Here is a 13143-nt window from a genome sequence, read left to right as displayed (position 1 = left end):
AACAAGAATTGTGCCTATGTGAGCACTTACAACTACAGGAACAATGTTTGATATTTCAGAGATGTAACAGGCATCTTTGAGTCTGTGCTTAGTTAGGAGTTTGCTCGCCTCCTTTCTTTTCACACTCCTTTTTGGGAGAGTTTTAGAACTGACATGCACTTCAGTTTGTTCCTTGTAATACTGTACCAGTTTTCGTGTCCTCTTTTTCATCAGTATTTGCCTTTTTGGCATGTGATTTTTTTTTCTTTTTAGTGTAGCACTCCCATATTTAGCAGAATTTCAGGGGGGTGTATGTAACGGGTGTAATAATAACTTTTATTTTATTGAAATTCCTGCTAAAATATGTGTATAGTTTTTGGTAAATGTCCTGCAATGCTGAGTCCAACAGTGCCATCTGCTGGTATGGGGTGGGGTTTGGTTTTGGCTTCTAACATGTGACCAGGAGGCGGGGTTTTGTCAGTTTAACCAGAGTACTACAAAGGTAAGACATATCTTTTGGTGCTCCACAAAATAAGTTAATTTTAAACATTATAACCCCAGCTGACAAATCTCTCACCATGCATAGTAATGTGATTGATATTGTCAAGCTGTTTTGATTTATTTTCGTTTTGTTTCTGTTTTACTAAATATTAATTCCCCTTGTAGAGATCAAAGAGATCAAACCCAGCAGAAAAAGCTAATGTTGTGACTCATCCATTTGCAGGTAAATTGTACCCATTTTTATACTCATTATTGTTTTTATTCCTATTTTTTCATATACATTAAAAAAGGATGATGTTGGTTAAAATTCAGAGTAAAGAAAAACATGTTGAATTCATTGTAAACGTTAAAAATCCACTATACGATCTCTTGTTAAAAGTATCTTGTTAAAATGCAAAGATTTATAAATGTATTGTGATATTCTAAAATGTATTTTCTGTAAAGTGAAAAGACAGCTCTTTGATATGCTTTGTTGTCAGTTTAACCAGAGTACTACAAAGAGATCAAAGAGATCAAACCCAGCAGAAAAAGCTAATGTTGTGACTCATCCATTTGCAGAAACTGTAATAATAAAAACCTCATCATCCAGTCCAGCGTGAATGTGGATCTTTGGTGGGACACGTACAACGCGGTTACACATAGTTCATGTATTTTTTCTTTTTATTCAAATAAAAACGTTTTTTACAACAAGGGCCGCTAAATAATACACAATGTCCTTTGAATTTTACGAAAAACATAAGGTAAGAGCCATTCGTTCTGGAAGATGACTCTAACCTCCGACTCAAATGGTGGCGCTGTTTGTAAACGTGGGAACTTCGGTTGACATTTCAGAACAAGTCGACTTCCGTTTTCCTTTTCTTTGAGTACACTGATTTAATGTGCTGACTCCACTTTGTTGTGACGTTTAAAAAGGAGGACATCAACTATGCGCGTGTTTCTTTTGATAGCGATGACGGCCTTGTCGCTGTGCCCGGTGCTTGTCCGCGGATCCGAGAAGAAGAAGCTGCAGATCGGCATCAAAAAACGAGTGGACAATTGCTCCATCAAGTCCCGCAATGGAGACGTACTGAATATGCACTACACCGGAAAATTGGAGGACGGCACCGAGTTCGACAGCAGCATTCCACGCGACCGACCCTTCACCTTTACGCTGGGAAGCGGGCAGGTGATTAAAGGTAATCCCAAATTCTTAATCATGCAAAATGGGAGGAAATACTGCATGGTTTTCGATTAAAATCGATCAGTATTTGTCATCCTGAGCTGTGATGTCATCGGAGGAACACCAGTGATATGCCAAGAAATGCATCCCTGCCGAGGTTTGCATCCCCTAGCTACTATAACCACTTTTACCTCGTTTTATCTCACTTTTATATCACTTTTCGGGATTGTAATGGCGAACATATAACCAAAACAACTTCGTCTTGCATTTGTTGGGAATGTAATACAACTTAAACCATTCTGTATTTGTTGTGAATGTAAACAAACGGTAATGCACACCGTATACAAATCACTTTTGAGCAGGTACCATGTTTATTTTGCCTTTTTCTATTCAAATCGCTCGTATTGAAACTGTTATGCACTCTACCATAAAGTTTATTTCAGCATAATAAGCTTTCTCAGTAGCCTAGATGGTAGTGTGCAAGCTTTGAGACTGGGAGGTCGCTGGTTCGCGCCACCTAATTGGTATAATGGCGGCGCCCTCTGCTGGCTGCGGCTGCATCGACTCGCTACAACGGGTCAGGTGTATCGACATTTCGTTCTGTGTACATTGTTACAAAGAATGACAATACAAAGGAAATTATTATTATTATTATTATTATTTACGGTAGAGAACATAACAGTTCTCAAAAGTGATTTATATACGGTGTGCATTACCGTTCGATTACGTTCACAACAAAAACAAAGACGGAATGGTTTATGTTGTATTACATTCCCAACAAATGCAAGACGAAGTGGTTTTGGTTATATGTTCGCCATTACATTCCCGAAAAGTGATATAAAAGTGAGATAAAACCAGGTAAAAGTGGTTATAGTAGCTAGGGGATGCAAATCTCGGCAATAATCCTGTTCAGTCTGTTTCAGAGCTGGACTCTGTTAGGAAATTAAATATTAAAATGTATCGTTTACCACATTGTTCGAATTAGTTATCTGACTCCATTAACCAAACACAACCTACATTCACCTAACAATGCACGCTCGTTTCTTGATGGAAAAATGAACAAGAGACCGGCATTTCCACACGGGGGCAGATTTAATTTCTTAAATAATTTAGCTAAGTGAACTCCATCGAATATATGGCCGAATTAGCTGAATTAGTGTCGCTCGAGTCTCCGTCAAGCCTCTTCTCTCGATCTTCTGCTTCCTTCTCTCGGCCCATGTTTTTTCCACAAGTTGGTGTGCCGGCTCCTCCCATGGGTGTGCCAGGAAAGCCCCCACGTGGGGTCCACCCCCTCGCCTCGATGTCTGGAGAAACTCAAAACAGCAGAGCGTTTATCAAAACAATGCCTGCCGTCATTCGTGATAGTCCTGTTATCAAAATTCCCCAGCCAAAACATTCCGCATTTGGAACAGCGTGACCTGAAGCCCACTCAGTGAAAATCTTCATTGCACTCGTTAAATGTAACTTGTATTCAATCGTATAAAATCCTTTATAGTAAAATGTATAAAATCTTTTACCTCTCATGTTGTGTTAATGGAAATCACAATTTTCAAAGTGTTGTGGTCCTTAAATGACCTCACAGCTCTTGAGGGAACATGCCAAATTGGTGAACTTTGAGACTAAATATCTCGAGTCGCCTGGCACGTGGAATATTTTGAACATATTTGCATAACTGTGGGAAGGAACACTACACGTTCTGTGCCTAAAAAATCATTTTGTTTGGGAATATCTTTCAAGGTTGGGACCAGGGCCTGCTCGGCATGTGCGAGGGAGAAAAGAGGAAACTGGTCATCCCATCGGAACTGGGCTACGGAGACAGGGGAGCACCGCCGAAGATCCCCGGAGGAGCCACATTAATCTTCGAGGTAGAGCTCCTGAGCATTGAGAGAAGATCCGACCTTTAGTGCCCGAACGGATGCTTGAATGGTTTGGGTAAGTCTAGGAACACTTTGTTAATATAAATGTGTATAACACACACATACACACACGCATTATGTTACTACTACGTTATTACCAATGTTCCCGCTAATTTTCCACGGGCCTGAGCGTTCACACAAAGTCGGTGAGCAACGCTTGAAACAACAGTGAGCAACAGCAATCCCAAGTGTGGCAACTAAGTCATTATCAAACATGTCCAAAACTTGACATCACGTTACATTTTGCAAAATTATTTTTCACTTTTGAATAAATTGATGACTAATTTATTGAGAGAGAGAGAGAGAGAAAGAGAGAGAGAGAGAGAGAGAGATAAAAAGTAGTTGGCAATCTGTGGTCTGTGCAGCCCTCTGAGACTCCTTGTTATAAAGGCTATACAAATAAACATGATTTGAACATGAATGAAAAGCAAAAATATATGAGAAAAATGCAAATAATACAAAATGCAAACATTTAATAAAAAGAAAGGGCTCAGTCCAAGGCCTTTAGAGCAAGTTGGACTTCTCTCCCTGTTCTTGTAATTTCCATTGATGTCTTCTCTCCTTATTTTGAGTTTCTACTAAAATTTAAACTTATAAGTTTTATATCAAATGAAATAAGTTATTGTATATATTTCCTTCTTCTACCACATGGACCTATGATTACCAAATACAAGGAATGAAAATATAGCACTCTGCTGCCTCCTACTGATATGGATGAATGTTACAGTTACTCGGCCAATGACTGGAAGAATTCCAAGTTACTGAACAATTGCAGTCTTTTTTTTACAAAATTGGGCAATTTCTCACGACACACGACACAAGGTCTCACGGCACACTGGTTGAAAAACAGTGTTCGAAATAACATTTACTAGAAAATCGCGCTGATCCATCATTGGTGAGCTATTTTCAGAGCCTGTCTGCAGCTACTCAGGTGTTCTAAGGGGCACCACGTCGGATTGCAACCGAAACTGAGTGCTGCAAATCACAAAGAAGAATGTACCCGGGAGACTAAAAGTGACCTAAACGTGTTTTCTTTTTTGCCCAGCTTTTAACAAAAGAAGAGGAAAAGAAAAGAAAAAAAAGAAAAAGAATGACAATTAAAGAAAAGAAGATAATCTGAAGGAAAGGGGAAAGGAAAGAGAGAGAGAGAAAAAGGAAAAAAATAAACATTATATTCCAAGCAATAAACCCTTACCGATGCACATTTTTTAAATAAACTCTTATTAAAGGGAAGTGTGTAATATTTGACCACTAGATGTCACTGTATTGTCTAGTGCAGGAGTCTCTAACGTGGCCGCAGCTGAGATGCCCGAGGACCTGTTCTAAAAATAGCTCACAAGTGCTGGGTCATTGTGATTTTCTTGCAGAATGATACTTTTTAATGGTTGATTGAGTCTATTTACCTCTATTTCCAATAATTAACTTGGTAATACCATCGTTATAACCGAATAAGTTTTAGAAATAGCTCTTTGGATGTAAAAGGGTGGAGAGATCTCGTCTAGTGTAATCGAAAACAAGTGCACCATTTTTCTTTTCATATTTTTGCCCGGCCTTTTGCTACATAAAAAAAGAAGGTAAAGGAGAAAGAAAAAAATAATAAAATGAGAGAAATGAAAAGAAAAACAATTTTTAAAAAATGAAATGAGGAAATGAAAATGAGAAAAAAGAAGGGAAAGAAAGAAAAGAAGCAGAAAAGAAAAGAAAAATTAATGAAAAGGGAAAACTTAGAAAAAGTAAAATAAAAGGATAAAGAAAAGAAGAGAAAAAAAGTGAAAAAGAAGCAAGAAAAAAACAAATAATGAGAAAAAAAATCTTTCCAGGTGTCCAATATTAACATAAACTTATCAGCTTGCTTTTGTCCACTGGAATCACTTATTTTTAGCACTAGCCGCTAACCTCTATTTTAATCAAATCAAAATAAAATGCCATAACAATATTATATGTCGAGGCAGTGCAGTATTGTCCATTACTGATATTTAACTTGTTAAAATACTGCACACATTTATAAATAGGGCATCCTTCTTATGGTTTGAACATAATAATTGTGAACCATCGTTTTTGCCTGTGTTAGATATGTCCAATAAATGATGTACTCTACAAATGTAAACAATTTTATGCTTTGCGTAACTGCATTTTTGCTCTCTCGTTTTCAAGGTCGTCAGTAAAGAAGACAAATTGTGACAAATTTGCGACAAAACTCTTCCAGCAGCGGAGTTCCTGATTAGGCCATAAGTGCTATGTAATGTACTCTATCGAGGTTGCTAGAATAAGAACAAAACCATAAAATAAAGCACGAAAACATTCCAATACGATATACTTTTTTTTCATTCAAGTCGGTGAAATTACATGTCTTTTGTTTGTCTGTCCATATTTTTTGTTTGGTTTACAAATTACGACAAATTCATTTGACAATTTGACAAAAGTCACTGGGATAACAGGCACCGCATACCAACATTGTTTGTATTTGTCAACTGAGAATAACAATAAAAGCTTTGAAAAACGAGTGATTCTTTTTTCGATTTTCTTATTTTACCTACTCATGCACTTGTGTTTGCCAGATTTTTCACAAGCTGTCCTGAAGTTTTTGATTTCATATACCAAGAACACTGTACCTTACCTGTCAACCTGTACTTTTTTGCCGTACAAAGTACGTTTATTATGCATTTTAAGACGTGCACGACGTACAAGAAAATCTGTACTGGTAAACGCAAATTTGTCAATGATGGGTACCATCCGGTATTCACCGACTATGACAAAACGGCAAATCAATCAAGTCAAACGAGTTCGCCGCGGAAGCCTCTATCTCGGTATCGTTTTTTTTTTTTCCGTTGCAAACGAAGCGAGCATTTGATGTAGTGAAAGGAAGTCCGTCTCTTTTTAGAGAACAGGCTTTTTCGGCTCAACTCATGAAAGAGAGCCGGCTCTCAAACGGCTCACTTGCTTTGATGCATTATATTACGAATCATTATTGTTGTATAAAGAAGTTAAGAAAAAAAGGAAGTCTAAAAGGAGAAAATGAAAAAAGACAGGTTTATGGTTATCCCTTTAATCAGGATATTACCAACAATAATTGAATGCAGAAAATGAACTCATAATTTGAAATGTATTATTCTACTTAATTATATTTGCATGTATTTTTTTCCTCCTACAGTGAACATCCAAGCTACTTAATTTTTGAACCTTTTTTTATAATAAACCTCATTAATATCAACTCAGTATCTCACAACAATATGTTCATTAACAATATATATGATTCAATGAAACACATGTACGATATAACATGTTGAACTACATAAATAAACATGTTTGAAAAAAAATGGTGTAAGATAATTTAGTATTTTGTAAGGGAAAATACAACATTCTGTAAGGGCATGGAGCCCTGGAGCTTGACAGGTATGTATTACACACTCAGGTTTTAAAACAAACGTTCAATTGATAAAAATGGCATTCAAAATTTACATTCTATTGATAAAATAAAAAGTTCACAGAATTTGAATGTTATAAACATTGAATTTCACACGTTATATGACTTTAAGTGAACAAGCCTGACACTTTGGGTGCTCAGTACTCCCAAAGCTCTGAACCTAAAATCGTCCCTGACTTGGAACTGGTGAACTTTGTTCAGAACCGGTCTGCAGGCACCTCGGCTGTCCTGGGGGGGCCACCCTTGTGCCCGCGGGCACCACTTTGGAGACCCCTGATTCACGGATACGAAAAAAAATCCCAGATAAGTACAGTAGCTGAATAGGGTTAAGTATAACTACTGTGAAACAGTGGAAATCCTTTGTTGGATTTGTTTTTAATAATTGAAGGAAATGTTAGGAATTTAATATATTAAAATGTACCGTTTACCAAATTGTTCGAATTAGTAATCTGACTCCATTAACCAAACACAACTTAAATTCTCCTAACAATGTGTGATCGTTTCTTTTTGGGAAAATATGGACAAGAGACCGGCATTTCCACACGGGGGCAGATTTAATTTCTTAAATAATAATTTAAGTGAACTCCATCGAATTAGCCGAATTAGTGTCGCTTGAGTCTCCGTCAAGCCTCTCTCGATTCTCCCTCTCGATCTTCTGAAGTTCTTCTCCCGGCCCACGTTTTTTTCCACAAGCTGGTGTACCGCTCCTCCCATGGGCGCGCCCGGAAAGCCCCCAACTTGGGCTCCATCATCCCAGAGAAGTGCGTCGCGATGTCTGTCCTTGTGCGTCTAGCCTTCTCCGTCAGAGTCCTGTTAGCAAAATTCCCCAGCCAAAACATTCCGCATTTGGACCTGAAGCTCACTCAGTGAAAATCTTCATTGCACTCGATAAATGTAACTTGTATTCAATAAAATCATTAATAGTAAAATGTATAAAATCCTTCAAAAAACATGTCCCTTAAACATTACCATTAATTTAAATACGAGACATCACTAGATGTCAAGGGGTTCAAATTGAGTTGTTGTTGCACACGGACCTTTATAAACGACGGACGCGCAGACGGGAGGAGTTGTGTAGCGACGCTAACAGGAAGATATTGTTTATTTATTCACCATGTCTGCTAAATTAAATGCTCTAAATAGTGATTCATACACCGATGTTGGATCATACAGAGACCAACATTTTAAGGTAGGCCACATGCTAAATAAACGACGTGTCAATATTGTAGAAGACTTGGTAGTTAGTTAGCCAATTGTGCGGACTAGCTTACGCTATTAAATAAAAATATATTTTACAGATGTGCGGCCTATAAGGGGTATTTAATACTTTTTATCTATCTATTTATATTACTGCCCCTTATGCTATTTATATGTTTATCCACCCATTATCTGCACCGTTTATCCCCAACAGGGTCGCGGGGGAGGCTGGAGCCCATCCCAGCTATCTTACAGTGGATAGGGGAAAAATATGCCCTCACCAATATTGGGCGGCCATTTTTTGCCCCTCTCAATATTATGTGATCACTCAAAAAAATGCCAAGATATAACATACGTTCTTGGTTTGAAGTAACGCCACTAACGTAACTCAATTTACCTTTTGTCAACATTTCACAATTTCAGGGGACATTATTTTGTGCTTGCAGGGCAAGTGTCATGTTCAAGAGAAATTGCTGAAATCAAGCCACACTTTATACGTGGGCAACCTCTCCTTCTACACAACAGAGGAGCAGGTAAAACACTGCACTATTTGTAGTCATGTTAATTGAAAACCTGGAATTATTTTGCAACCCATTTCTGTTCTTTCCTGAGCAGGTTCATGAACTTTTTTCTAAAAGCGGAGATGTAAAGCGTATTATCATTGGTTTGGATAAAGTCAAGAAGACGGCCTGCGGCTTCTGCTTTGTCGAGTATCCTTTTTATTCTGTCTAGTCCAGGGGTGTCAAACTCATTTTAACTCGGGGGCCACACGATAGAACAAACATTCTGTCGGGGGCCGGACATGTAGATTAAAGAGAAAGAAAAAGAGATAAAGAAATTAGAGAAAGAGGGAGGGAAAAGGAGAGAGGGCGGGACAAAGAAAGTAAAAGAGAGAGAGGGAGAGAGCGTGAGAAACCAAAGATCAAAAGACGTGAGAGCGGGGGGGAAAAGAAAGGGAGAGGAAGAAAGAAATCCAAAGAGAAATAAAAAGACAGAAGGAGAGAAAAGAGTAAATAAAGCGCAAAGGGTATAAAAAGAGAAAAGGAAAAAGGAAGTTAGAGCAAAAGAGGTTAAAAGACAGAGAGAGAAAGAGACAAAGAGCAACAAAGGAAGAGAAAAAGAGCGTGGGAGAAAATGGGTGGAAGAGAGAGAGAGAAATAAATAAATACAAGTACAGTGTCTTTGTGAGAGGCACCTGGCTTTGGCAACATCAAGTTGACATATTTCAACCTGCAGCTTGTTTTTCTCTTGCGCTTCTCTGAGTGTTGTCTCCCGGGCCGGATTCAATCCCCGAGCGGGCCTGATCTGGCCCGCGGGCCGCCTGTTGTGGTCTAGTCCACAAGAGACTCAACTAAAAAAATTTATTCAAATTGAACTTAAGCCTACTCGGTAAAAATCTTTATTGCACTCAATAAATGTAGCTTGTATTAAATCGTATAAAATCCTTTATAGTCAGATGTATAAAATCTTTCAGTGACAAAAAAAACAAAGTGATAACATGGTACAGTCCTACACCAAAGAAGTAAAAAAAGGAGGTGAAAGAGGTAGTAATTTGATAGTTTTTTAGCCTTAACCCGATCTTTTATGAGATACTATACAAGGACAGATGCAGAAAATGCTATGCGCTTCATAAATGGCACACGTCTTGATGACCGTATGATCAGGACCGACTGGGATACCGGCTTTAAAGAGGGAAGACAGTATGGTCGTGGAAAGTCTGGGGGTCAGGTAAATGGTTTTCTTTTCTTCGAACAAGGGAATGTGATATTCATGTTTGGAGATGTTCAGACGGGGATGCCTGCTCCTCAGACCAGGTCTCAAACTACATCCCAAAAGTGGTTCTACCGTTAAATCCAAATAGGCCAAACAATTGGATTCACACTTCCAGTCAAAACAAAGGCTAAGTCATTCTCAGTTCTAATAAAAGATCATTTTATTAATCGGAGAAAACATCAGCTTTACAGGTGACGATGTGGGAAATACTGTAAAAAAAAAAAATTTTCACGCTTTTCTCCTAAGAGCCCATTTTGAAGCTATTCCCAAGTAAAAATGTCAGGAGTATTTTTATCCCCTTAAACCTTGTCATTTGCAAATAGGGTTTTGGTAAACCCTTGTTTTTTGTGGGGGTTGCGTTCCAAAAAACCCACTAAGTAGAAACCTCCATTTATTTATGAAAAAAATTCACAGGCTCAATCATTTAACCGATAAAAGTACGGTTCTTTTCAAACGCTTTGAACTAATACTTTCTGTACTGTCAAATGATCATTTAAAGCCCCGGTGTGTAGCAGCAAGTTGCCAGACTGGAATTGGGGGGTTTGGTCACTAATGACTCCCAACACAGCATTTGGGTCTAAAATGGCGGCGCCCTGTTTGTTCGATCTGCTCCCGGCCTACGCATTTTTTCCGCAAGCCGGCGCCCCAGCTCCTCCCATGGGCGGGCCAGAGACTCCCCACGTGGACTCCACCTCGTCTCCTCGATGTCTGGACCCTGAGTGATTATCAAATCAGTGCCTGGCCTTCTGCGTCAGGCCTTCTCCGTCAGAGTCCTGTTATCAACAGAATGAAACGAAACATTCGCATTCGGAATAGCGTGACCTGTCATTAAACTCAAGCCTTCTCTGTGAAAAATCTTCATCGCATTCAATACATGTAACTTGATAGTAAAATGTATGAAATCTTTTAATAACTATGTAGTGCCATTGGCTGACAACGAAAGACCTGCGGGTGTTTCCTCCATTTTCAGTGATTCTTTTTGGCTTTTTGTCTTTGTAGGTAAGGGATGAATACCGGCAGGACTACGACCCAGCCAGAGGCGGTTACGGAAAGTTGGCTCAGCAGCACAGAGTGCAACAGTAACTTTAATCGTTCTTGGTTGTTTTCTACCAATTGCGCGTTTACGTTGAAATCGTGATTAGATAGAAGAGTTGTTGGCTATCATGTTATCCTATTTTGTCTGCTAGAGGGATTAAAAGTCAGCATATTATCATTCTAGAAATGTTCCCCTCACGCTCCAATAAACACCTGAATGGAAATGTCACGTTTTGTAATTTTCTGGTAATAAATTTGTAACTTTTTACCTCAGTGGATTTTTTTTTTGATTATTCAGTTTCTGAATGTTTTTTTTCTTTGTGAAAGTGGGCTCTATGTTATTTCCTTTTCAATGAGGGGGTCTACGTTTTCAGAGTGCTTGAAGCTGCAAGGTCCCATGAAAGAGATTGCATTTTCAAGGTGCATTATCCTAGGCCCGTGGTCGGCAACCCGCGGTTTAGAAGCTGCATGCGGATAGTAGTGTTCTCGTTTTCCCGTGTCCCTGCGTCCTATGCCTCCGAAAAAACAGTATTATATAGGTATAGGTGCAAATCAACACAAAATTGGTCATTTCTTCAGTGTCAGTTATAAGTCGAAACATAAGGAAGAAAGGGATAACAACAGCAATAATTCCGGCACGAAAAACTGGCGGAGAAATTCTTCGGAAGATCGCGGAGGCAAGGAAAACACGCGTGTTGAAGCGAACTATTCGACGAAAAAAAATAAACAAAAGAATACTCCTTTTCTGCCAAAATGGACTAAATTATATTCCTGGTTACGCTATAAAGAGGATGATAATGGAGGCTACATGTTTTTCCAAATCTCATTCTGTTGGCGCAGCTTGCAATGAAATCAGCCGTTGATACTGCAGGTAGTGGGAGGGGTTTCAGCGTCCAAAACGGCATCCTCACAAAAAAGCGAAACCGCCTCAATATCAGTTTAAGCTTTAAAATATATATATATTTTTAAGCATTTTATTTAAAAAGTGTGCCTAGGCTTGAAAAAGGTTGAAAAACACTGTGGTACTTGAAGGCGAAAGGACATTTCCCATGTCTAGTGCAGGTTCTTTTCCTGGACCAGACCGAGTATTTGCACTTTGAAAAATAGACTTGGAGAGAAGCAGTGCAGATGAGGACATTTATAACAAAGTTTCAAAATAAAGTTCAAATCAGAGTGCACTCTGGTCGAGTCCAAGATGCTGGGAGGGCACTCCCCTCAAAAGGCCTCGAAATTTGTTAACCACAGTTTAAATAGGATTGGGGTGTGGATTTGCAAAATGGAACATGAAACTTCAACAGGCAAAGAAAGGAATTCACAAGAGCCCTTTATTAAAATTGGTTGCAACTATATTTCGATTGATGGGATTGTATGAGTTTATATACATGTAAGCTCAGTAGCCTAGATGGTAAGGCGCCCGCTTTGAGACTGGGAGGTTCGGGTTCGCGCCCCGGCCGAGTCATTCCTAAGACTTAAAAAGTGGTCGGCGGCGCCCTCTCTTGGCTGCGGCTGCATCGGGTCAGATGCAATCGACATTTCGTTCTGTGTACATTGTTACACAGAATGACAATACAAGGAAATTATTATTATTATTATTATTATATGTTTATATGCAAGTATGTCGGTGTATATATGTACATATATTTGTTTTGTCTTTGTAAAGGTATGAGCGCTAATAAGATATCCTTCTCACTCCTTTCTGAATATGTCTTTTATTTTCTATTCGTTTTGCGGTTTATGTAGCTTCTTTATTTTTCTTTTTTTTCCATTGTTACATGTTTTCCAGATTTTTTTGACAATGATCAGGAAGCCTTGTCATGCAAATTCAGATAAATAAATGACAACAACATCAAAAACAAGAATAAGGTTGTATGATAAGATAAGGGCGGAAGACCATTGCTAAGTACTGATACGAAAGGATACAGCAGGCAAATACAAGTGCATTTATAACAAATAAATGAGTAAAATTATTCTTGAAGTAATCCTGTGATGATTAAATAATAAACCTGATGAAGCTTAAAAACTATTGTTGCATACTCGGTGACCTATTTTAATAATCTAACATTCTCTATTGATGGACTACGCAAGGGTTAATAACACTCTACTTTTAATACTATATCCCCAAACCCAATTCTATTCGATATGTGTCAGGTGTCATTGCT

At 38.5% G+C, this 13143-nt stretch overlaps 2 protein-coding genes across 2 annotated transcripts; both read left to right on the top strand.

The window, feature by feature from the left end:
• Positions 1 to 1307: 1307 nt before the first annotated feature.
• Positions 1308 to 5793, top strand: fkbp2 (FKBP prolyl isomerase 2). Its single transcript, XM_088350296.1, has 3 exons — positions 1308 to 1655; positions 3377 to 3571; positions 5710 to 5793. Exons 1-2 carry the CDS (start codon positions 1406 to 1408, stop codon positions 3541 to 3543), a joined length of 417 nt encoding a protein of 138 aa, XP_088206422.1. The 5' UTR covers positions 1308 to 1405; the 3' UTR covers positions 3544 to 3571; positions 5710 to 5793.
• Positions 5794 to 8002: 2209 nt separating this feature from the next.
• Positions 8003 to 11257, top strand: ncbp2 (nuclear cap binding protein subunit 2). The gene is made up of 5 exons (XM_088349420.1): positions 8003 to 8168; positions 8623 to 8709; positions 8792 to 8886; positions 9766 to 9904; positions 10949 to 11257. The coding sequence occupies exons 1-5, from the start codon at positions 8094 to 8096 to the stop codon at positions 11030 to 11032; spliced, it is 480 nt and encodes a 159-aa protein (XP_088205546.1). The 5' UTR covers positions 8003 to 8093; the 3' UTR covers positions 11033 to 11257.
• The last annotated feature ends 1886 nt before the right edge of the window (positions 11258 to 13143 follow it).

Source organism: Urocampus carinirostris, chromosome 12 (assembly GCF_059441175.1).
Source record: "Urocampus carinirostris isolate Australia breed hairy pipefish chromosome 12, RoL_Ucar_1.0, whole genome shotgun sequence".
Classification (NCBI taxonomy): Eukaryota; Metazoa; Chordata; class Actinopteri; order Syngnathiformes; family Syngnathidae; genus Urocampus; species Urocampus carinirostris.
This window is presented reverse-complemented; position numbering and strand designations above follow the sequence as displayed.

Coding starts and splice junctions, on each gene's coding strand:
- fkbp2 (XM_088350296.1), top strand. CDS start 1,406: ATGCGCGTGTTTCTTTTGATAGCGATGACGGCCTTGTCGCTGTGCCCG. Junction 1,656..3,376: donor AAGCGGGCAGGTGATTAAAG/GTAATCCCAAAT, acceptor ATATCTTTCAAG/GTTGGGACCAGGGCCTGCTC.
- ncbp2 (XM_088349420.1), top strand. CDS start 8,094: ATGTCTGCTAAATTAAATGCTCTAAATAGTGATTCATACACCGATGTT. Junction 8,169..8,622: donor ACAGAGACCAACATTTTAAG/GTAGGCCACATG, acceptor TTGTGCTTGCAG/GGCAAGTGTCATGTTCAAGA. Junction 8,710..8,791: donor TCTACACAACAGAGGAGCAG/GTAAAACACTGC, acceptor TTTCCTGAGCAG/GTTCATGAACTTTTTTCTAA.